The 25,620-nt window shown below is 39.1% G+C and overlaps 3 protein-coding genes across 7 annotated transcripts in view; all 3 read right to left on the bottom strand.

Moving 5' to 3' along the window:
• The window catches only part of DTD1 (D-aminoacyl-tRNA deacylase 1), a 311,404-nt gene extending 303,693 nt beyond the window's left edge, over positions 1–7,711 (bottom strand). For all 4 annotated transcript variants that reach the window (XM_045833208.1, XM_045833209.1, XM_045833211.1 and 1 more), the window contains exon 1: positions 7,577–7,711. In XM_045833208.1, coding sequence (XP_045689164.1) covers positions 7,577–7,619 — 43 coding nt within the window. In that variant the 5' untranslated portion in view covers positions 7,620–7,711. The remainder of the gene's footprint in view (positions 1–7,576) is intronic.
• Positions 7,712–13,485: 5,774 nt separating this feature from the next.
• SMIM26 (small integral membrane protein 26) lies at positions 13,486–15,862 on the bottom strand. The gene is made up of 2 exons (XM_045833030.1): positions 15,709–15,862; positions 13,486–14,649 (listed from the first exon to the last, which is right to left on the bottom strand). The coding sequence occupies exons 1-2, from the start codon at positions 15,824–15,826 to the stop codon at positions 14,495–14,497; spliced, it is 273 nt and encodes a 90-aa protein (XP_045688986.1). The 5' UTR covers positions 15,827–15,862; the 3' UTR covers positions 13,486–14,494.
• An 8,174-nt stretch (positions 15,863–24,036) lies between these two features.
• SEC23B (SEC23 homolog B, COPII coat complex component) overlaps positions 24,037–25,620 on the bottom strand; it is a 50,416-nt gene continuing 48,832 nt past the window's right edge. For both annotated transcript variants that reach the window (XM_045833025.1, XM_045833026.1), the window contains exon 20: positions 24,037–24,247. In XM_045833025.1, coding sequence (XP_045688981.1) covers positions 24,158–24,247 — 90 coding nt within the window. In that variant the 3' untranslated portion in view covers positions 24,037–24,157. The remainder of the gene's footprint in view (positions 24,248–25,620) is intronic.

The raw sequence follows: 25,620 nt of genomic DNA, 5'->3' as shown, positions 1-25,620 counted from the left end.
GCATCATCCCAATATGCCAAGGTTGCAGGTTCATTCCCCAGTCAGAGTACATATAAGTATCCACTCATAAATGTACAAATAAGTGGAACAACAAATCAATGCTTCTCTTTCTCTCTTCCTCTCTCTCTAAAATCAACAAATAATTTTTTATCCTCACCTGAGGACATGCTTGCTGATTTTTAGAGAGCAAAAGGGAGGAAGGGGAGAGAAAAATATCAATGGGACACAGAAACATTGATGGGTTGCCTCTCATTTGCACCCCAACTGGTTACTAAACCCACAAGCTTAAGCATGTGCGCTGACCTGGAACTGAACCTGCAACCCTTCAGTTTACAAGATAATACTCCAATCAACCTATCCACACCATCCACACCAGCCAAGGCAACAAATAAATTTTTAAAAAATAAATAATAATAATAGCCCTGACCAGTGCAGCTCAGTTGGTTATGTGTCGTTCCCCAGAGTGAGGGGCCCCAGGTTCAATTTCCAGTTGGGGTACTTGCCTGAGTTACTGGTTCCATCCCTGGTCAGGGCACATATGAGAGACAACCAACTGATGTTTCTCACATCAATGTTTCTCTCCCTTTCTTTCTCCCTCCCATCCCTTCTCTCTAAAAATAAATAAATGAAATCTTTAAAATAATAATTATTATAATCTATAAATATCCCTGACAAGGGATCACAGACTTCACTATGTTGTATTATCCTGCAAGCTAAGGAAAGAGTGAGATACTCCCCTCTTCCTTCAGGTGTCTAACAAGGAACCACCTGACATTCATATGCCAGAGGAGCACCAACATCAACCTATTCCTGAAATATCTGTAAAGCTTAATTTCTCCTAGCTTTATGCTAAAAAGATATTTTAATATTTTCTTCTGTGCTGATTTTCTTATTATGGACTATGACTGATTTACTGTTCTTCAATCCACAGACTCACATGCTGAAACTGAAAAAAAATCTATCCTAACATAAAGACTAAACAATTGGGGTTGTTTACTTGTTTGTTTTGCTTTAGAAAAGCCTTTGGCTTTGTTTGTTCTCTACATAAATCAGTATTATTTTTAAATAATTTTTTGTTTTTCAATTACAGTTGACATACAATGTTATATTAGTTTCAGGTATACAACCCATTGATTAGACATTTATATAACCTACAAAGTGATCACCCTGATAAATCTAGTACCCACATGACACCATAGTTATTACAATATTACTGACTATATTCACTATGTTGTACTTTACATCCTCATGACTATTATGTAGCTACAAATCTGTACTTTTTTAAAAAGACTTTATTTACTTACTTTTTAGAGAGAGGGGGAGAGAGGGAGAGATACATCAATGTATGGTTACCTCTCACACACCAGCTACTAGGGACCTGGCTCACAACCCAGGCATGTGCACTGATTGGGAATCAAACCTGTCACCCTTTGGTTCGCAGGCCAGCACTCAATCCACTGAACCACACCAGCCAGGGCTAAATCTCTACTTCTTAATTCTTTCACTTTTTTCACCCATTCCTCCAATGCCCTCCCATCTGGCAACCATCAAAATGTCCTTTGTATCTATGAATCTGTTTCTGGATGCTGGTTTGTTTTGTTTTTCAGATTCCACATATAAGTGAAATCATATGGCTTTTGTCTTTCTCTGTCTGACTTAATTTCACTCAACACAATACCCTCTGGGTCCATCCATGATGTTGCAGATAGCAAGATTTCACTTTTTTATAAATAATTAATTGGCATTAAATACATCTCTATCAATAATCACTTTATTCCTTTCAATGTATTAGTTTCAGATATTACATTATTCATTTTTAATTGGTCTTTTTTTATGGTTTCTGTGTCCTTTTTTATGCTGTTGAGCATACTTATAACCATTACTTTGAACTTTATATTTGGTAAATTGCTTGCCTCCATTTCATTCAGCTCTTTTTCTAGGGATTTCTCCTCTTCTTTTGGGGGCCTGTTTCTTTGTCACCTCATTTTGGCTGCCTCTTTGTGTTTATTTCTATGTATTAGGTTGATCTTCTATGACTCCCAGTCTTCAGGGAATGACTTTATGTAGTAGGTGTCTTGTGGGGTGCAGTGGGACAGTCTCCTTAGTCACCTGAGCTGGGGGCTCCAAGAATGTCCCTTGTGTGGGTTATATGGGCCTGCCTGTTAAAATTGAGTCTTGACTGCTATTGGCCCATTTGTGCACGGGATAGACTATCTGGCTGGCTGAATCTGAGGATTAACCCCAAACATGGCATGTGAGCTACTGTGCAGTATCAACCACATGAAGCAGAATTTACCTCAGCAGGGTTTGGTGCCTGCCAAGATCTTCCTTTGGATATGCCACTTGTGAAGCTTGCTGAATCCTATTCTGATGTTGTCTAATGCTGGTCACTGGATGTGTTGGTTCTGGGCCTCTTGGTAGGGACTCTGGTACAGGACATTATAAGACACTGCCTGTGACTGGCCCTTGGCAACCTATTTGGAGCAGTTTTGATGTGGCTTCTTCTGTAAATCTTTGGTTATTCTCTCTTCAGCCAATGTTCAGTTGATTATTCAGATTGATTGTTCCATAATTTAGTTGTAATTCCAGTTTAGTCCTGAGAGGACATGAGTGTAGCTTACACTTCCACCACTGTTGATTGTCTTGGATCAATCAACAATTACTTTAACTGTAGATGGATTAAATGCTCCAATCAAAATACATATGGTGGCTCAATGGAAAGAAAATAAGACCCTCACATAATGTTGCCTACAAGAGACTCACTTCAAATGGAAAGACACACACAGACTGAAAGTAAAGAGATGGAAAAGGATATTCTATGACAATGGAAATCAAATGAAATTAAAAAGCTGGCTTAGCAATACTTACACCAGACAAAATAGACTTTAAAACAAAGATTATAACAAGAAATAATGAGGACCCAGCAATTCCACTTCTGGATATTTATCTGAAGAAACCCAAAACACTGAATCAAAAAGACATAGGCATTCATATGTTCATTGTAGCATTACTTATAATAGCCATGATATGGAAGCAACCTAAGTGTCTAACAATAGATAATTGAATAGAGAAGATGTGGTGCATTATACAATGAAATATGACTTAGTCATAAAAATATGTATTATTTTCTTATAACATCAATATATTTTCTAAACTTTCTGCAAAGTATATTTTAAAGCTTAAAAATAATTATTATTGAGCTATATCCACCATTAAAGTAAATATGCATTATGGAAAATTTGAAAAATGTAAGAAACGGGAAGGAAAAAGAACAATAATATTATTGTAGTATTATAAATATTGTATATAAATTTTTTGTGTCTCATCTTTTCTCTTATTATTGCATAAGAATTTTTCCATGTTATAAGTTTCTCCTAAACATCTTTTTTTTTTATCTTTCAATGAACTTTTTATTGGCCTTCTGCCCTGTCAAGGGATGCCCCACTTCTGCTGCCTTTAATGCCTCAAAACTTTGGTGTCATTGACCTCAGATACTACTCTGCCGTCCACAATCATGCAAGTCATGGTCTTTTTGATGGTTTGTAAGGAGGGGGCTCTTGTCCAGGATGTCAACAAGATTGAAGTCCTCCCCTTCATCCAGTAGGTTGCAGTAGGTGGCAATCTCAGCCTGGAGGATGATGTTGATATTCAACAGGGCCTCTTATTCCTCAGCCTGGCACTGCCACTCTGCCCAAGTCTGGGCCAGCTATGACTCCAGTTGCAGCAGGATCCCATTGAGTTGTTCCATCTGCATGGCATGGCACATCTCCACCTCCCCCAGGCTGTTCTCCAAACTGACCTTCAGATTCCTCATTGAATCCAGGTCAGTCTCCAACAACTGGACTGTAGTCTGTTTCATGAGTGTCTTCTCAGCAGCGCCCATCTCAGCAGTCTGCAAGGTGACCATCATGGTGCTCTCTTCAGTCTGATGGGACCAGTATTCATCCAGCTCCTCTTGGTTCTTCCAAGGCAGCTCACCATACTCATCCTGGAAGTCTGCCATGATTTTGCTGAGGTCCTGAGATTTGGGGGCATCCAACTCCACAGTCAACCCAGAATTGGCAATCTGGTTTTGTAGACCATTTACTTCCTCCTCGTGGTTCTTCTTCATGAAGAGCAGTTTCTCCTTGAGAGCCTCAATCTCTGTCTCCAGCTGCAGCCAAGTGGTACTGGTGTTATCAATGACATATTGGAGCCCATTGATGTCATTCTCCACAGACTGGTGCATGGCCAGCTCTGTCTCATACTTTACTCTGAAGTCAGCAGCAGCAGCAAGATGGCATCATCAATCTGCACAACAATGAAAGCACTGTCCACAGAATTTGCAAAGATCTGAGCCCTCAGAACCTCGATGGTCTTGAAATAATGCCCCCAGTCTCTGACCTGGGGTCCCTTCTTCTCTAAGTGTTCTCAGATTTTGATCTCCAGTCTCCAATTATCAGCCTCCAGGCTTCTCACCCTCTCCAGGTAGGAGGCCAGACAGTCATTCAGGAACTGCATAGTTTCCTTCTCGCTCTGGATGCCCCCTATACCCACCAGACCTCCTGCCATCCCTGCAGCCAGGCCCCCAGATCCCCAGTTGCCCTGCACACTGGTGGAGCGGGACACAGAGATCCGGGAGCCTGAGTCCCCGGAGTCTGCAGACACTAGCCGCGCTGCTGGTCGGCCAGACCCAGGAGCTGGGCAACTGCATGGAGCCCAGGGTCTGGTAGCTTGTGGAGAAGCTGGATCATGTGCTGAAGCTCATGTTGTTCAGGGAAGAAGGTGAGAAGTCCAGACTCAGGTTGAAGCTGCCCTAAACATCTTTTAGTAGTCGCATCCCATCCAGTAGAACACTTGCATTCCATACAATGGGCAGACTAACCTCCACAGGATTAAATTTGTTACAATTGATGACACTACAATGACACATCATAATTATCAGGGTCCATAGTTTACACCGGGGTTCACTCCTGATGTTGTACATACTATGGATTTGGACAAATACATATATCATGACATGTATGCACCATTATAGTATCATATGGAGCCATTTCACTGTCCTAAAAATCCTGTGCTCTGCCTTTTCATCCCTCTAAAGTGTTCTCTATAATTAGGATTATCTTCTTAAGAGTAGATTTTCAAAAGTAGAATCATTATTTGACGTGATTCAAATCACTATTTGAAATTTCAACATCTTTACAATGTCACATTGTATTAATAAGAAATAATTTATGCCCCAAAGCCTGTATATGACACAGTTTGCTCTCTTGTTTTAGAGGAGTTTTGCCCCTCCTCCTGGAACAAGTAGAAGGATTAGTAGGTTCAAACAGATCTTTTATTATAGACAAATGGATTTCTAAAGGAAAAAAACTTGAGAATTTTAGACAGAAGATCATCAGGCTAAAAAAGACCTGAGATATTTGGTCAGTTTCTCCATGTATAAGTGGCATCACCCATGAATCTCTTCTTTGAGAAATCACAACCTCCCAAATGAACACATTCAAACCCAACAATTTTAGATTCTCGTCCCAACGTTCTATGATTCTATTCAGATTTTATCTGCTGAAGCTGAGTGACAAGACATTAAGGTTACTGTACTATTTGCCTGTTTAACCAAATGAGTGTTTAAAATGTTCCATAACAAAGCTTTTTAAATTATCACAATAACCATGCTACTGAACAATCTCATAAAATGAAACTGACACATAAGATGTGACTTCTAATTGTCTACTTTGTCTCAACTATAAAATGAGAAGTGACATTTTAGAACCCCTGAAATAATATCATTCACTTACAATCACATTTCAGGGGAGCCCATCACATTTTTAAGGAATCAGAACATCTCTCCATTATAATCCAATTAGCAGGCCTAGCTAACTCCAAGGTCCCTCTAACACAGAGAGAATTCCATTTTATTAACACCTTCCCACAATTAACATTTATCTTTTTTTTTAATGTAAATCAGAGTTACTTTTTTTTTAAAGACTTTATTTACTTATTTTTAGAGAGGGAAGGGAGGGAGATAGAGAGAGAGAGAGAGAAACATCAATGTGCGGTTGCTGGGGGTTATGGCCTGCAACCCAGGCATGTACCCTGGCTGGGAATCGAACCTGGGACACTTTGGTTCCCAGCCCGCGCTCAATCCACTGAGCTACGCCAGCCAGGGCTAACATTTATCTTTTTAATACAGGTTGGTTTATTTGTTTTCAACTAAAAGCATACAATTTAAATAATAAACTAAAATCACTTAAACTATTCAGCAAATGTCACAGAATACATGTTTTCAATATTCCAGAATGGAGAGTTCAACTATATAAGATCAAAACCTAAATTCTCCAGTTTATTCAGTGTTGATGATGACCACATAAAGCAGACTATAAGATCTTCTCAGAAAAAGCAAAACATCTTTTCATCTATGGATTATCATAGTTTAGTGACCTTAAATATTAACTGAAATGCTAAAAAAAAAATTTGTTTTAAAATTCCATAAATCCCTATTACTCTGAGGCCATATCCAAAACCAGTTACCAGAACAGCTTAGACATCATTGAGCAGGGTTGAAAAGTCGAATCTTAGATCTAAATACCTGTACATGGTTTTGTTGGGTTTGGTTGTTTCTTTAGGGGATTTTGTTGTTTTGTTTTTAGAGCAATACTTTTGTAAACACAAGAAAATATTAGGTGTAGACTGGCTTGAAGGATATCTGGAATTATCTGGCCTGAAACAATATTATAATTCTGCCAATGTAAACAGACAAGGCTAGAAAACAATCTAAAATTATTCATTAAGATTTTTAAAAATAACTTTATTTTCCTGGTTTGAGCTTTTACAACAACCACCTTATCTACATTACTTATCTGGATCCTATTAACAGTGATTAACATTAATCACTGTTCAAATTAGACTACAGTGATCAAGTGATGACTAATGGTTGGGTGGCTTGGCCCAAAAGAAACTGGTGGAAAGAGAAATATTTCATCCTGAATTCTTAAGATTCTGACCCCATTCGTATAGAGGTCTACTAGTGAGGAAGGTTATCCTGGGGCAGGGACTCTTCTGAAACTAGTCTAGGGGCTGCTCACGTGGGTGTACACAACTGCCAGAACTCATATCCATAGAAACAACTCTTCACAGCTGTGCATTTTATTGGGAGTCAAGCTCCATAAAAATTGGGACATATAGAAAATCGGCAAAATGGGAAATTTTAAAAAGAATGTTGGAAAAGGGGACGTTCTTGTTCCAGAAATATTCCCTACACGTTAATACAATATTCCACTGAAGAACGGGCCATACGGATGCTCGGAGGTTCTGCCACCAGGTGCTCAGAACCAAAATAATAAGGTGCGTTTATCGTGAACCCAAAGAGGTGATCCTGAAGCCAGGGACGCACTGGGACCCACCAGGAACATCAGGGGCTGTGGCGGTGCCCTGAGCCTGGCCAGGGAGTCGACCCTGCGGGGTCGGAGCTCGCCCTAGGGCCAGAAGACAGAACGGCCCCAGAGGCCATTCCGGGAAACCCTCGCGGGGGTGGCCGGGGACTGCCAGGCGTGGGGTCCGGGTCGGCTCCTCCCCGGCCTGGCCCCGCCCGACTGACCTGTGACGCTGGCCCGAGCGACGCGTTGCACCACAGCTTTCATGGCGGCGGCTGGAGCTAGAGGGGCGTTGCCGCAAAGTCTTCCGGCCTCGCGACTCGGCAAGCGGCTCGGCGGCCAGCGCCCTCTGCGGGTGACACCGGGAAGCGCCCGGCAGCTGTGTCAGACCAAGTTGGTGAAGGCCGCAATGTTGACCACGCCCACCACAAAGCTTGCCCCGCCCACGTTGATCACCTCCATCTGAGGCCTATCTATAACCGGCTCATCCAGTGATAAGCCCTACCGGGTTCTCGGTCCTGCTCCTCGCAGACTTGGTACCCGCCGTAACTCTAAGATCGCCATTCTTGCCCAGACTCAACTTTGCCCAGAACAGTTTCTGCACCTGTTTTTACTCACATCAGGCCTAAGAGCCATCATTCCTAAATCCTAGCTGTGTTCTGCCCGAATCCTAATTCTAATTATGTTCCCTCTTCCTTCTTTCCATCCCTCTGTCCAACTATCCTCCCAAATTGTTCTTCCCTTGTCTTCCTGCCTCAGTGGCTTCTTACAAACCAAGCAGAACAGGAGTTGCTGCCTAAAATAGCTACTTAAGTATTTAAGTATTCATTTACTTAACATGTCATTATAGTGCATAGATGTATACTGTAATTCTGTAATTCTAATTCTTCCTCTAGTAATTCTAATTCTTCTTCTAACACAAATACTAATACTTAGCTACCCCCACCCCTGAAGAGTTGTTAGATTTAAATAGACTAGGTAAAAAGTGCTTAGAAAGCTGCAAAAGACTATACAAGCATTATCCTAACAAATTATTATCATTGATAAAAGTAAGTTTCTCTGAATGTGTCCTCTAATAACATTGGTGAGTGTAGAATGATGAGGATCAGGACAGATTGCCCCAAAACATGGCACCTTGGCATATTGACTATTTAAAGCTGAAGAATGTGAGACAACAAAAGCAGGAAAGTCGCCCCCAACCCTCCTCCCTGAAACAGATCATAAACACTTCACGTGAGAGGTGCCATCCCTACACTTAAAGAGCATCCTTATTTCCCAAGAACAAACAGCCTTGCTAGGGCTCCTCCAATTTACTATAGTTACCTCACATTACTGGACATAACCATATTCCTCCACAACTGCCCAAACTTCATCAAAATTAGCATAGCCCCATCTGGTGTAGCTCAAGTTGGTTGGAGCAATGTCATATAAATCAGACAGGTTGCAGATTCGATTCCCAGTCACAGAACAAGTATAGGTTGCAGACTGGGTCTTGGTTGGGGCATGTATGATCAGTGTTTTTCACATCGCTCTCTCCCTTTTTCCCTACATTCCCCTCTCTTTAAAAATCAAAAAGTATTGTCCTCAGGAGAGAACTAAAAAAAGAAAAAAAAACCTAGCATAAAAATACTCAGTTCTGTTTCTTAGGGTCTTCATTTCTTTATGAAGGCTCCTGTGTCATGTATTGATTAATTAAGTTCAGTCACATGTAAAACAAATAAATTTGTAGGCTTTTCTCCTGTTCATCTGTCTCTATCAGTTTAATTTTCAAACCCACCCAGGGACTCTATGAGTGTTGAGGAAAACTTTTCCTCCTCCTATAAAAGAAAACATTCAAATAAGAAACAAGGAAAATTCATTTGGCTAGAAAAGAACATAAACTAGAATGCTTAAATATTAATACTACACACTAAAGTACATTAATGAAATGGCCTAAGTTAACCTCACCAGTAATGAGACAAACATGTTCCTTGATACTGTACTGCGACACATCAGTTTTGTAGTTTTTCTGTCAAAAATGTATATGTGGGGAAGAAACTTTTTTCTACCCTCAAGGTTTTTTCAGCTGGTCTAATAATCAAATAAACATGAGTCATATTAACAAGAGAAAAATAACCAAATTTAATACGTCCATATTTATGGGGACCCACATACATGCAAGAGTCAGAGACCCCACATGCATGAGGGTCAAAGACAGTAAGGGAAAATGGATATATTAAGACATTCTGAGGTAGGAATGAGATAAGGTGCTTTGGGGGCTCCCAAGGGTCATTGCTACATTTAGTAATTAGTAGTTTGCCTTTAACTATAGATAGGTCAAATATTATCTCTGATAACCTCATATTATGGGCAAAACCAATTCAAGTTCTAGGTAGTTCAGGGGCAGAAGTTCCTCAAGCCCATAGCTTAAAAGTTGCCTTTAGTCAAACACACACACACACACACACACACACACACACACACACACTCTATAAAGGTACATGTTGGAGTGGCTCTTTCTGTACCCCCACAGTTCACCTTCGAAATTTCCCTGGAAGTTTCACATTCCAGAAGCTGGGTTGATAGATTGTTCCAAAACCAGTCTGTCTTGAGAAAAGTTTAGTTCAGTTAAAGTTATCTCATTTTAGAAGGCAGTAATGCCGGCAGGCTCCTAAAATTAAGCCTATGGTACACACATAGTACAATTATTTAATAAAAAGTGTCCTTATGGAAACAAAAGAAAAACAAAGGTTAATGATTGAAACACATTTTAATCCATTTCTCAGTTCTGAAAGCAGGCAGTTGAAAAATTTCTACATGTGTGTCTGGAACCATCTTCAAATTGAGTGAGGGCAGGTAGTTACAGTCTGATAGATTCTCCTGGTCTGAAGTTTGAATGTTTCTGTTCATCTTTCTACAAGACATACAGATTGCCCATATATGAACTGTTGTGGCAATTTCTCTGAAATCTATGTTTGCCGTGGCCTTGGGAAAATAGTTTGAGTTCTCAATGATTCCAGGTCAAAGGATGAAAGAAAAATTGGAAATGGTTTGGAGAGTGACAGGCAGATGTTGGAGGGAACTAGAAAAATTAAAGACCCAGTCCAGTTTACTAGAAGAAAACAAAAAATTCAAAAGATAATTAACAGCACTAGAGTCTAATAGCCCAAAAGTATATTATAGTTTCTATTGAAATATAATTTTTACCTGTAAAATCTTTACCAAAGATAGCAAAATTAACACTAATATATTTGCAAAATAAGTTATTTCAATAAACTTTAAAATATAAACTATTTACATAAGCCCAGCAAGAAGATTAGGAAAATATATATTTCTATAAATTATAAAATGTGTTTATAAATTAATCTAGAATACTGGTGTACTAGTTCACAATTCCTTGCTCCTTAGTTTTTACTAGAAATTAGAATTTTTAAAGGTTAAGAATTCCACACAGGCTCTTTTAAATCAGCTGTGATAGAATTTTTAAGAAATCTCAGGTTGAACTTTAAAAAGCCTCTCTAGGCCAGAAAAGCCACAGCAAGAACTTGCCATCAGATGTTGCCTGTATCTGTAGATTTGAGTGAGTTCCTCTCTTCTCAAGCTCCCCAAAATATCCTGAGGTTTCTGCACCTGCCACTAAGTGACATTCTTTACTCACCTGGTAAGGCTGTTAGGAATATGTAAGGAAGATACCAAGCCAATATTTCCAATGGTTTTTATTGACTTCCATCAATCAGTCTTAAAACTGTCTGGTCATATCTGAGTCTATGCATGTCTCCCTCATTTATTACATTCCAGCCCAATCCTTGAAATACAACTAATTTCCAACTGTCTCCTGTGCTAAGAACAAATTCTTGTTGAACTTATGCAAATAACAATATTGACATGAAAATCAGAACTCACACTGCAAGTTTCCAAATTATGGAGGAATGAAATAGGGAGAAAAAGACAACTTTTTCCATTTTGTTTACAAAACTATAGTTTACCAAATTGCTCTAATTCATAGCTAGCTTTAGAAAAAAAAAATTCTTATACCTTGAAAAAAAAACCCAGCAGTTTCAAACAGAAAGCATAAAAAAATTGTAACCATGCTCATTAGTTCATTCAGTCCCATGTAATTAAAATTTCTGCTTAAATCCAGTTTTTCATTCCTTCTCTCAAGTTTGCCTGATAATAACCAAGGGTGACAGGGTCAGTGATAATTCCAAGTTTTCAAGTCTGCTTCAAAGCTCGTATGATTTGCTCAGAGATGACTGAAGGCATACCCCAAGTAGGAAACACATTTTCTAATGGTGTCTTTGACACTGTGAGGATATTGGCCTTTGAGTAGGGAAAGGCTTTAACTCATCCTGGAAACATATACCAGGAACATCTTGATAACCCATACTAAACAGCAGTTGAGTAAGGTCCAGCTTAAAAGTACCATGGTGATGAAGGAATACAAAAAGGAAAAAGAAAATAAACCAGGGGGTTGTCAGGAGCCTGAAAGAACCAAGTGGCCACCTTGGGTTTCCGGTAACCCTGACTATTCATTTAATTTACAGCCATTGTTTACCTTTACAATATACACTGGAAGATTAACACCGCTTCTTTTATAATGCTTCCATGCAATTTAACATACCAAATCAGTCTAATTAGTTTTTAAAAATTTTTGTGAAGTTAGAAAACAAATCTTTTGTGGTGTTCCAGGGGCCCAGATTTGGGCATTTGACTAAATAGGATTTTAAATCATTTGAATCAACACTTAATTATCCATTTAACCAAAGTGGCAATAAAAATTTTCAAAGACAAAAACAGAAGTTTATATAACTGTTATCAAAACCTAGTTCTTACTATTGAGGAGATTCAGTTTTCTTAAGTAATCAAGGACATGATTAAAATAGCATAAGCCTTGGCCAGGTGGCTCAGTTGATTAGAGCTTTGTCCCATACACCAAAAGGTTGTGGGTTCGAGTATCGATTAGGGCACATACATAGGTTGTGGATTTGATCCCTTCCCCAGTTGGGGTATGTACAGGAGGCAGCAGATTCATGTTTCTCTCTCACATCAAGCTTTTTCTCTCCCCCTCCCCCCACTCTCTAAAATCAATAAACATATTCTAATGTGAGGATTAAAGAAAAAGATAACATAAAACACAGAAAATTATTTTTATAAAGTAACTTTTGCTTTCTAGGCAGAAAACAATTTCAAAATATCAGTAGCAGACCAATACTCTAAGAAAACTGTTCTTTTTAGCAGAGAAAAATCAAATTGTAATTCTACATCAGCTTACTTTTGATATATAAACTCACATAAATTTATTTCAATCTTATTCAGCTTCACTGCTTAGATAAACTTTCCTTCCTCAAGATTCATTTCTCAGCCCTGGCTGTTGTGGTTCAGTGGACTGAATGCCAGCCTGTGAACCAAAGGGTTGCCAGTTCAATTCCCAGTCAGGGTACATGCCTGGGTTGCAGGCCAGATACCCAGTTGAGGGCATGTAAGAGGTAACCACACATTGATGTTTCTCTCCCTCTTTCTCACTCCCTTCTCCTCTAAAAATAAATAAAATATTTTTTAAATGATAAAACCTAAAAAAATAAAAGATTCACTTTTCATAAATTTTTTTCAAGTTTGAGTATCTCTAGCCATTCAGAAATAATCAGGACAGCCCTGGCTAATGTGGTACAGCAGACTAAGTGCCAGTCTGTGAACCAAAGGGTCACTGGTTTGATTCCCAGTCAGGGCACATGCCTAGGTTTCTGGCCAGGTCCCCAGTAGGGGGTGCATGAGAGGCAACCACACACTGATGTTTCTCTTCCTCTCTGCCTCCCTTCCCTGCTCTCTAAAAATAAATAAAATCTAAAAAAGAAAAAAATAATCAGGATGAAATTACTCTTTCTCTTAATGAAAACACATTTCCATATCTTATACCTTTTTTTAAGCCAAATATATTCTATTTTTCTTCTATACTAGTGGTTTTCTGTATTGTACCTTTAATTACACATATTAGAATTCTTAACCTTTAAAAATCCTAATTTCTAATAAAAACTAAGGAGCAAGGAATTGTGAAGTGGTATACCAGTATTCTTTTAGATTAATAAATTTATAAACATTTTGGAACTTATAGAAATATTTTACAACACAAAATTTTTTTAATGTGGCACAAAACATGTTTACTAATAGACTCAAATATCTTTATTTCCTCTATAAGCAAAAAGTAATCACGTCTTGGCCTTTTGGCTAAGACCAAGTATAGAAGCAAAAAAGTAGGTATATCTATGTTCAGTAATTGATACAGTATCTTATTTGAAAGTTTTCTAGATATTTAATGAATGTCCATCATTTAATTTGCTACCAAGAGTTTAAAGTTTCAAGTTACCAAATTACCAGAATTGGGAAACCATTTTTAAGTATACATATGTCAACCTAAGAATGTCCAAAGTTGTAGAAAATTATGAGTTTCTTTTGAGCCAGAGGAGGCAGGGTCAGTGAGTGGCTTGTTGCATTCCAGTTCCTGGTATCAGGCCCTCCTAAAACTGTAACATAAATCTGCTTTAATTCTGAATTGTACATACACATTTTTGACACACACCCCCTTGATTTAAGCTCACTTATATGGGTTTGTTACTCACAAGCAAAAGAGACTAGTGAAGAGACTGGTGTAGCACTTAGGTCAGAAAACATGTCCCAATTTAGTATTCCCTGTGTCTAGGATATTTGTAGTCACAGTTAGGATTTAATCCACATCTGTTGTGGTCCTAAAGGCCAAGTTGATTTAAATCATAATGTACTTACCAAGCACCCAATAGTATCTGAAGGGCTGCTATAAATCCCAAACTAAACATGGAGATTTGCTGAATCTAACCTTAAACGGACCACTCAAAACCATGTCTGACAGCAACATAAAGAAATATAAAGTTCAGGAACTAATTTCAGAAAGCAAGCTTACAGTCAATGTGAAATTTCACTTCAACCTTTCACTCATGTAAGTATAGAGGGACATTTCTTGAACATACAAATTTACTTTGCCTCAAGGAAATATTGATTGCATATTATTAGTGATCATAATTAATGGCAAAATTAAATTAAATGTACTTTCCACAAACATGAAATGGAAATCAAGGCATCTGTCAAATTTATAATCTGAACCAAAGTCCTGGTTTCCAGAATTCAGCAGTCAATCATGATTCTGGTCCAGGGCCACCAGTCCACGACTTCCAATAGTTGAGGATCTTCTCAGTAATTGGAACAAAATCTTCTTTATATGTGACAATCGTTTCCACATAAAACCCTCTTGGGGGTTCAGTTATTTCATCCTTTTGCTCTAATTCACCACCTTTAAAAAATATGAAACACCTGAATTATTAACTTTTACCTTAGGGAGTAGTCATTAAAATTATTTAATAAAGTCTTGGAAATAAAATAAACTAAGTTAAGAATTACTTGGCTCAGGGAATTCATTTGTTGAGACATCTTTTGTTCACTTTTTAAAAACCCTGAATTATTAACTTCTAACTTAAAACAGCAGCCATGTAGTTAGTAAAATCTTGTAAAAAAAAAAAACAAACTAAAATAAGAATTACCCCCACCACCATCAGATTCCTGTCAACATTTCCTTTGTGTAAAAAATAAATAAATAAATAAAATGTGACCACTATAGACAGTGAAATGTATTTACGCTTGACACTGGAAATGTGTACTATCAGGCCACTCATAATCTTCATCACCAAATGTAATCTTCCGCACAGCTTCCACTTACCCGCTTTACTGAGCTATATTTAACATCATACAACTACTCATTTAAAATGTAAGATTAAGTAATTTTTTGTACATTCAAATCTGGGAAACCAGCACAAAAATCAAATTTTACAATATTTTCATCCACAAAAAGAAACCCCATACGCTTAGCTGTCACTCCCCATCACTCCTCCCATTAAGCCCCAGGCAACCACGAATCCTACTACAAGGAGCTGTTATTTCCAAGCACATTTTTGAAAATTAACGGATTTCCTTTCCGCCCAATAAATGGGAAGGTTTTAATATTCCCTAGCTAGCATAAATGCTGAAATTGGTGGCCAAATGAGAAGAGGGCTAATATTACAGTAACACCACCGTCCAGTGTCTGAAAATTCCAACTCGAACGTTACACTGATTCTTCAAATTCTTAGTATAAGGGACGGCCTCATTCAAAATAAATAAACAAACAAGACTTAGGTAAGAGGATTTAAAATGTAGTTCCCGGTAGATATCCTTACAACAAACGGCTCTAAGCAACTGTCCCCAAGTTCTGCAGAGTATCTGGAACAGCTAAGACAGCGAAGTCGCTCCTATGACCCCTAGGTACGCCCCACGGAAGGCTCCGCGTCTGGTGGAAGGTCTTGTCGGAGAGCCGTACCTAATGGCTTGCTCTTTTTCCGACTGAAGAAAATCAAGGAGCCCAACGTGGTCCAGGCACCCAATGCGTAGACAACAGACAATCGCCTGTACCAAGAAGAAGCCTGGTCGGCACGCATGGCGCTGCTGGAGAAAGTGGTGATGGGTGACTTGGCATAGGCGGGACTTCCGTCCAGCGCGTCGCAACCTCCGGGACAGCCTCCAATGGGAAGCTGGCCCAATTACATCCTGGGGCGTGTAGTTCGGAGGTGGAGCCCAGGATTAGGCTCAGATCACGCTTGGCCTTGGGTGGTTTCCGTGTTTTACAGGGAAGGAACGTCCTTGCATGCCAAATAACCTACCGAATGATAATTTCTTTGAGTAAACTGCTCAGTTGTAAAATTGTTTTGCCTCAACAGGCTACAGATGGTATTTGTAAAGGTTAATTCCATTTCTCCTCTGGCTCAGATTTGCGAAACCACCTGTCTCAGCCCGAAAACTCATTTTCACCATTTTCCTTCCTGGAGCCCTTTCAGGGTAAGCATTGGGTTCCTTCACGTCAAGGTTAATCTCTCCACTACATTCTGGGTCCCATTCTTTATTCCTTCCTCTGGGACCTTTCCCATCAATTACACCATGATTCTCCTCCACCTCCCACACTTTTTCATTTTATTGATTTGTACCCTTCATCATACAAATGTACCTATACCGCAAAAACGGTATCTTCATGTGTCCACCTTCTGCTTTTCTCTTATCCATACATTTCTTCAAAGTGAAACAGTGTGCAGCCAAGAGGGGGGCCCCAAAAAGGGATTTGGAATGGGGTCCAGAATTCAAGGTGTCCAGGAAATATTAGGAAGTCCTCACCCCTTCCCCCACACAGGTGTGAGTTGGGGGAAGGGACACAAAGAGCAGGGTCATTGAACTGTTTTGTACAGGAACAGCTTTGCAGCTAACCCTCTGGCACGGTCATTTAACATATCTATAGCCTTTAACTGGCTGCATAGATATGTTAAATAGCTGTGGCAATGCTTTGAGCCAGGGAGAAGGGAGTGAATTCCACCCAAGATGTAACTGGGGGGCAGGTCCCCCAAGTTACAGTGCCTGCATGAGAGCTTGGAGAAGACTGGCTCCATGACATGGGGCCACACCTGCCCATTCACGATGGCAGCCCAGTAAAGCAGGAAGGATATGAGAGTGCTGGCAAGTGTAGCCGATTGTGGGAGGAGTTGGAAATGGGGCCACAGAGGAAGATTGGCACAGGGATTTAAACCCAGACACGGCAGCCATTGAGGAGGAGATCCACGCAGTTTTGCCAGAGTGCACACTCCCGCAGCTTCAGTGGGCAGAAAACCATGCGGCTGTGGCAATAGAGGAGAGAGCCACGCGCTTCTGGCAGAGTGGGGACCCCCGCAGCCATGTGAGGGGGAACCACGCAACTTTGGCAGAATGGGGATTCCTGCAGCTTTGCTGAGAAGAACCATGTGGTTTTGGCCACAGTGGGAAGCCCTGCATCTTTGGTAGAAGAGATCCACGTGGCTTTGGAGTGCTTCCTTTGGCTGCATGGCCTGGGAAGGAGAGACTTTGGCTGGAAGAAGGGTGGAAAGAACTCTTGCCAGTAGGCCATGAGAAGGTATCACGTGGCTTTGAATTAATTGGAGATCCTGCCTAGACGGTGACACAGCTGACAGTGTCAGGAGCCTGAACCACAGACGTTTGCTTCTTTCCCAGAGTTAGGGTACCCCAAATTAGGGCAGGAAGTACTGTGGGCATCTGAGGGTATCCAAAAAGGACTTTGATATTTTAATGAAGCATTAGGTCACTACTTTAAGTCTGTATAGCATTAAATAAATATTTCCTTTTCACAAACCTCTGGCATTAAGAGATGTCTTTCCTAAGGTGGCAAACATAATGAACATGGGGGGGGGGGGGCTTTCTGTAATTGTATATTGTGCCCCCCTTGGCCCTGTGTGTGTGTGTGTTCTGTAACAAAAGTATAGTCTACCCCTACTACAACAGACCAGACAACATGATCGAAAAAGTGCTGTGATTGGCAAAGTGGACTCTCAATAAATTGCCATAGATGGTAACTACTTTTCAGCCATAATCAAACTTGTTTTCTACAGCATTTGACACCACTGACCCCACCTGCTCCTTTTATGGCTTCAAAAACATCTTTTGTACCTCTGAATCCTTCAGGGCTCTTTCTACTTCTACCTATCCTCTAGATATTGGTGTTTTGCCACACACAAAAATTGACTCTGAGTGGATCATATAGGCTGAAATTAAAAGTTAAAACTACAAATCTGGGGGAAAAAAAAACAAGAAAAAAATCTTTGCCACCTTAGGATAAGCAAAGATTTCTTACATTTCTTAGCACAAAACAAGAATTGAGAAATCGGATATTTTCAAAATTAAAATTTTTGCTCTTCAAAAGTCAAAATTAAAAAATAAAACAATCAATAGAATATTCAAAATACAAAGAGTTGACAAAGAATTTGTATCCACAATATATAAGAACCTTTACAACTCAGACATAAAGACAACCTAACATAAACAACTTCTGGCAAAGATGGAGGTGTAGGTAGACAAACTGTGCCTTCTCGCACAACCAAAATAAGGCAAAAAAAAACCCTTAAAAACAAAAAAAAAAAAACAAAACTGACAGAAAATTGAACTGAATGGAAGTCCAACAACCAAAGAATTAAAATAGACACATTCATCCAGACAGGTAGGAGGGGCAGAGTTGGGCGGCCAGGGGAAGAGGGGTTGTGGCAAGAAAAGAGCGGTGGCAGCCGGCAGACTCAGTGAGGTGCACAAGGCTGCTGGCTGACCAGGCAGGTACACAGTCACATGCAGATAAACCAGGTGAAACTAGGGAGTGAGATAGACTGTGCAACCCAGGGCTCCAGAGTGGAGAATAAAGCCTCATAAGACTGATTGAAAACACCTGTGGGGGTTGAGGTGCTGGAAGAGACTCCCAGGCTCACAGGAGAGTTCGTAGGAGAGAAACACATGGTCCTAGAATATACACAAGCCCACCCACACGGAAATCAGCACCAGAAGGGCCCAGTTTGCTTGGGGGAAGCAGCAGAAGGGACTGAAATCCAACAGAGTGCAGAGCAAAAGCCATTGTTCCCTCTTGGATCCTGCTCCCACATACAGTGTCACAACCCAGCTACTGGGTTGACCCACCCTGAATAACTAAGGCTCCGCCCCTCACTACATAACAGGCATGACAAGACAAAAAAAGTGGCCCAAATGGAAGAACAGATCTAACCTCCAGAAAAAATACAACTAAGTGACAAAGACATAGCCAACCTATCACATGCACAGTTCAAAGCACTGGTGATCAAGATGCTCACAGAATTGGTTGATTTTGGTCACAAATTAGATGAAAAAATGAAGGCTACACTAAGTGAAATAAAGGAAAATGTACAGGGAACCAATAGTGATGGGGAGAAAACTGGTACTCAAATCAGTGGAGTGAACCAGAAGAAAGAAACAACCAAACAGAAAAGAGTGAAGAAACAATTCAAAAAAAAAAAAAAATGAGGAGAGGCTTAGGAACCTCCAGAACATCTTTAAACATTCCAACATACGAATTATAGGGGTACCAGAAGGGAAAGAAGAAAAACAACAAGTGGAAAACTTACTTGAACAAATAATAAAGGAGAACTTTCCCATTCTGGCAAAGGAAATAGACTTCCAGGGAGCCTGGGAAGCTCAGAGAGTCCCAAAGAAGCTGGACTCAAGGAGGAACACACCAAGGCACATCATAATTACATTGGCCAAGACAAAAATGAAGGAGAGAATCCTAGAAGCAGCAAGAGATAAGCAGAGAGTTACCTACAAAGGAGTTCCTATCAGACTGTCAGCTGATTTCTCAAAAGAGACCTTGCAGGCAAGAAGGGGCTGGAAAGAAGTATTCCAAGTCATGAGAGGCAAGGACCTACATCCAAGAGTGCTCTATACAACAAAGCTTTCATTTAGAATGGAACGGCAGATAAAGTTCTTCTCAGATAAGGTCAAGTTAAAGGAGTTCATCGTCACCAAGCCCTTCTTAAATGAAATGGTAAAGGGACTTATCTAAGAAAAAGAAGACAAAAAATATGAACAGTAAAAAGACAGCAAACTCAGTTATTAACAACCACACCTAAAACAAAAGCAAACTAAGCAAACAACTAGAACAGGAACAGAAGCACAGAAATGGAGATTACATGGAGGGTTATCAACAGGGGAGTGGGAGGAGAGGGGGAAAAGGTATGGAGAATAAGTAGCATGGATGGTAGGTAGAATATAGACAGGGGGACGGCAAGAATAGTATGGGAAATGTGGAAGCTAAAAAACTTATGACACATGGACACGAAAGGGGGGGAATGTTGGTGGGACAGGGTGTACAGGGTGGAAGGGAGTGAAGGAGGGAAAATGGGACAACTATAATAGCATAATCAATAAAATATATTACAAAAAAAGAAGTACAAATAGGTAGTTACAGAATAGCCATGGGGACATAAACTACAGTATAGGAATGGAATACAGAATTTAAGACGCATGACTCATGGACATGAACAATGATGTGGGGACTGCCTGAGGGAGTGGGGAGGCTAAGTGTCGGGGGCTAAGAGGGAAAACAGAGAAAACTGTGATAGCACAATAAATAAAATATAATTTAAAAAAAGACAACCTAAGAAAAAATAATAATAAAAAGTAAAAAACTAAAGACAGCTCATGTAAGAAAAAGTAGGCAACAAATTTGAACAAATAACTTTACAAGAAAATACAAATGGCCAATAATCACAGAGACATCATTAATCATCACAGAAATGTAAATTAAAAGCACAACTAGACACCTTTACACACCTGCTATAACTAAAAATTAGATTGAGAACACCAAGAGTTGTAAGGATTTGGAGCAACCAGAACTCTTAGTGGTGAAAGAACATAAAACATCCTCTCTTTGCAATACTGGCAGTTTCTTAGAATTAAACTACACCTGTCATACAACTTGGACATGTCATTCCTCCTTATCCAAAAGAAATTAAAACAGTATATCCACACAAACACATATATATGGATGTCCACAGAGCCTTATTCATAAAAGACAAAAAATGAGAACCCAAATGTCCATCAAATAGTGAATGGATAAATGAAATGTGCTATACTACTCAGCAATAAAAAGGAACTACTGATACATGCAACTACATGGATGAATCTCAAATGGATTGTGTCATGTGAAAGCCAGGCTCAACAGAAACCAGATATAAAATTCTAGAAGCAAATTAATCTGTACTGGGACAAAGTTTGCCAGTAGTTTTCTAGGACTGAATGTACAGAAAGCAAGGAATAAAAGTGGGACCTGAAGAAACATGGAAATAATGGAGATGTGCATGTATGTTGATGGTGGTGGTTTCATGTGTGTACATAACCTTGCCAAAACTTATTGGATTGTGCACTTTAAATAGGTGAAGTTTATTGTATGTAAATTGTACCTCAATAAAGTTAAAAACAAAACAGAAAAGTCAGTATTCTCTTCCAACCTTCCTTCGTTGTTCTTCCTGAGCAACTTTACTCAAGTTATTTATTTTATATATTAATGACTCTCAAATCTACTCAATTCTTCTGAAAGCAAATCTATATTAATCAATTCCAACCTGCTAGGTATTTTCACTGTTATATCCCACAAGCTCCTTAAAATAACAATGTCCAGGATTAAATTTATCAATGCCATTCCCCACTGACAGGAATGAAACCTATCCTTTTCTGTAATTCTCAGGAAGATCACATAAGAAAGAAACCTTGACTCAACTTGCCTAACATCCCACCTACAACCTGTCTAAACATACCTCTGTTTAGACCTCACTTGTATTCCAGCCTCCTCCCATCTATCCTATCATTCTCCTAGAATTTCTAAAATCCATAACTGATCATTTGGCACTCTAAGGTAAACCAGAAGCTTTCTTTGCCTTTACGATGGAATTCAGAGTCCTCATTAGGCACACAGGCTCCATGTTCCCTTCTTGGGATGCCTGTTCTCCACAGAACACCAACCTCTACCTCTATATTCTATCTGGATATAGTAATTTTCTACATTAGGTCACCCTGAGGTGCCTCCACTTCCTCTAGCACCACAATTCATTTTCACTGGAGAGAACACCCAAGTGAGCTGAGCCTATCATATTCTTCTGTTAATTTGAAACAAAGGCCTGAGGACTGTTTTAGTCTTTATTTGTATACACAGTTCTATGTACTCCTCTATATGATGTAACATGTTTAAAAATTATATCCAAAAAAAAGTTTTAAGTATTCTATGGAAAAGCTACAGAAAATAAAAGTCCTTGGCATTTAAATATAACTGTTTAATACCTTAAGATAGGACACCCTCTCAGAAATGCAGCCCTGGCTGGTGTGGCTCAGTGGACTGAGTGCTGGTCTTAGAACCAAAGGTTCATCAGTTCGATTCCCTGTCAGACCACATGCCTGGGGGGCATGCAAGAGGCACCCACACATTGATATTTCTCTACTTCCCTTTCTCCCTCCTTTCCCCTCCTCTCTAAAACTAAATAAATAAAATATTTTTTAAAAAATAAAGAATGCAAAGCAGAGGCAAAAAGACATTAAAAATTCAAAAGACAGAGCATCAGAATCAATTTAGATGGCCCAACATCTAATTAATATTTCCCAGCTTTACTTTTTTACATAGCACCCATTATAATAAATTATATAATTTACTTCTACTTTTTATTGTTGGCCTTCCCTCAGTAGAATGTAAATTCCAAGAAGGCAGGAATTTTTGTATCATTGGCTACCTTCCCAGTGCCTAGACTACTCCTTACATAGCAAATGATTAACAATTACTTGTTCAATGAATTAAATACTTGCTCCAAAATTATGAAAGAAAAATTTATTTGGGGTTTAGAACTTTATACTCAACAAAGCTGTCAATTATGCAGGGAAAATAGTTTCAGTGGATTATCCTCCATGTACTGATACTTTCTTTTTGTTTTAGGAAAAGTCATGTAAGATTGAAAAATGACTAAGGGAAAAGAAAGAATAGAACTAACCCACGAGTCAAAACAAAAAAAATTCCTGAATGACAGCTGACACAATTGGTCTATGTTTAAATGGAACATCAGTAACCTCTAAAGAATACTCCATTCAGTAGAATAAGAAGAGGGAAGTCCTTAATAGAGAACAAAACCTTCTCTCAAAAAAAAAATTAGAAACTCTAGGGAAAACAACAAATATAAGTCATAATCCTAAAAGGAAACAAACCAACCTGTAGAATACTGGACTCTTAGGAAAAGTAATTTTGTCATTAAGCATGTTGTCCTTCAAGTGGCATGGGGACTGGGACATCAAACCCCTGGACAGAAATGTAATACCATCTGACTGGGACATGAACGATACTTACATTATGACCACTGTGTAGATAATCTTTATTAGTTATCAACTTCCAGAATCAACTTTGAGACAACAGACATAACTATGGTTACAGGTTGAAATGTAAATTTTACCAACCTTGTTAATACAAATATAAAGGTATAGCTGATAAAATCTAAATGGTAGAAAGGTCTTCAAATCCTCATTCTTAAAAATGGGAATTGAGAGATACTGGCTAAAATTGATACATTAACAACAAAATGTTTGAAAGATTAAAAAAAGTTACCTCTAAAGAGTAGGGTCTAGGCTTACAGGGTGGAGAAAACTGTTATTTGTTATAAGTTCTATAGGTTAGGGTTTTTTCTTATATTTCTCTTTTTACTGTGCATATATTATACTTTGATTAAAAAGCAGTACCTGTTAAAGTTATTTTACTGTGCCCAAGATAAATGTATTGTCACTCTCTTAGATCCACTTATGCCCATCATCCACTCTTAATGTCTACCTAGGCTGGACTGTTTACATGGTATGTTACATGTGAGTTAGGGACAGTGCCACTCCAGACCAGTCTACTTCAATGAAGTTTCACATATCTGAAACTTTTCCTTTGTCTGTTTACATTTAGACAGTAAATGAGTATTAAGTTCAAGAGATATCTCTTAGGGGAATCACTTAAAACACATATACACACACTCACAAAGACCTCAGGAAATCAAATTTGTATTAGCATTGTATTAGCCAGTGCTTTCTTCACTCAAATTTATTTCCTTCCTGACCATTATGGTTTTCATCTTAGCAGGTTGCCAAAACACATTACCCTTGCTTGTACTTAGACTGCAAAGTCAGGATACAAAAAGCAAATAAACATGTATTAAATACTAAAATATTTATGAACTTGTAATTTTATGATGGAAGAAAAGGGGAACATATAGAAAAAACAAATAAATTATAAAGTTACATACAACACTTCCTTTGATTATTTATTTAAATGCACAACAAAAGTAAAAGGAATGTTATTAAACCTTTATGAACAATTATGGACACAATTGACAGTTTCTTTTTTTTCAATTTCCAGCTAACACACCAGCTTAAGAGGCACTGGAGACAGCCAGTTTCTTCAAATGATCCATGAATACCTGCAAGCTAACGTCGTCAGTTAGGATGGGTGCTCCTGATTCCTGAAATATAATGATAAAGGTTTATTAGCAGGATATCTTAAAAACTGTTTAGAATTCATGAATTATTAAGGACTCAGAATATTCATAAGTGTTTTCCCCTCTGCTATAAGTACTGCCACCAGCCCCCTCTAGCTAGCCTAGCTAACTAATTCTTTCAACTGAAGCATCAATTCCTCACAAAACCCTTCCCTGACCAACTTGAGCTTAAGCCATCCCTGACACTAGACAGTTCTGAGTATGCTCTTCAACTTCCCCTCTCCACAGTTCTGATGACTTATCCTGAGTCTGGACCCCACCAGGCATAAACTCCTAGAGGCCTGCACACCGTGCCTCCCATCTTCCCCATCATTCTGCCACAGCACCTGGCCCGATGCTCTTAAATGCTCTGCTTACAACAGAAACTTGATAATGGTATATTTGAAAATGAATCAGTACCTCCATGGAATAGATGGATATTAGTACTATCTGAAAATGTTTATGATTTATTTAATGTTAAAAGAAAGAACTGAATAGAAACCTCAGTTTCTAGTAAGATCCCAAATTTGTAAAAAGAAAGAAAGATACACGTGACATATACATTCTATATCACCTAGCAAGAAACCAGAAGTGGTTAACTCTAGACCGTAGCACTAAAGGTAATTTTGATTTTCTTTCTTAATCTTTTTTTAGATATTCAAATTTCCTAAAATAAATTATACTTCTATTATAATTAGAAAAATGTAAGCATGATTAAAATTTTATAAAAAGGCTTCTTCCAAGAAGAAGATGTAGATGTACTTTTTTCATATTCCTCTCCCCAGGTAAAACTAAAAACCCTGGGCATTTTATATAAAACAAATATAAGAGATTCTGAAAGACAGAGAGAAAACAGCAGACAAACTACGGACCCTGGAACCCAAGAAGCAACACTTGGGTTGAATTCCCTGGATTTTCTTTTTGCCTCATACATCCCAGACTTGGGGCTGTAGAAGCTGGCAAATGGTCACTGAGTAGAGACAAACAACAAAAAAGCCCACTTTCTCTAGCCAAAGGACCAGGGAACCTCAGCAAGACAGGAAAAATGTTAGGTAACCACTGTCCTACAACCAAAGGTGATAGGAAAACTGTGGCCCCACCCCACATACCAGCAAAAGCTGAGTGGGCAGCTTGGACTTCTACTCTCATGAGGCAATAACAAGAAACCCCAACAACCCCATCAGGACGGTGTCAGAGAAGGACAGCTATGGTACTGGGAATTTCATCCTAATGGCCAGTAATAAGTCTCCTTGTCCCCATGGTATCAGTAGAGACCACTGGGGGAATCTGGATGTCTACCCCAACATGGCAATAACAGATGTCCCTCTCCCCACCTACTAGTATAGTGTCAGATTAGG

Source organism: Phyllostomus hastatus, unplaced genomic scaffold (genome assembly GCF_019186645.2).
Source record: "Phyllostomus hastatus isolate PE091 unplaced genomic scaffold, TTU_PhHast_1.1 phas_contig_17, whole genome shotgun sequence".
Taxonomy (NCBI): domain Eukaryota; kingdom Metazoa; phylum Chordata; class Mammalia; order Chiroptera; family Phyllostomidae; genus Phyllostomus; species Phyllostomus hastatus.
The sequence above is the reverse complement of the archived record's forward strand: the minus strand, read 5'-3'. Positions and strand labels throughout refer to the sequence as shown.

Bases quoted from the DNA above. Each gene is read 5' to 3' on its own strand.
- SMIM26 (XM_045833030.1), bottom strand. From the start codon at position 15,826: ATGCGTGCCGACCAGGCTTCTTCTTGGTACAGGCGATTGTCTGTTGTC. The intron at 14,650-15,708 runs GTACGGCTCTCC...TATTTTTTAAAG, and splicing joins GAAAAAGAGCAAGCCATTAG to GTGGTGAATTAGAGCAAAAG.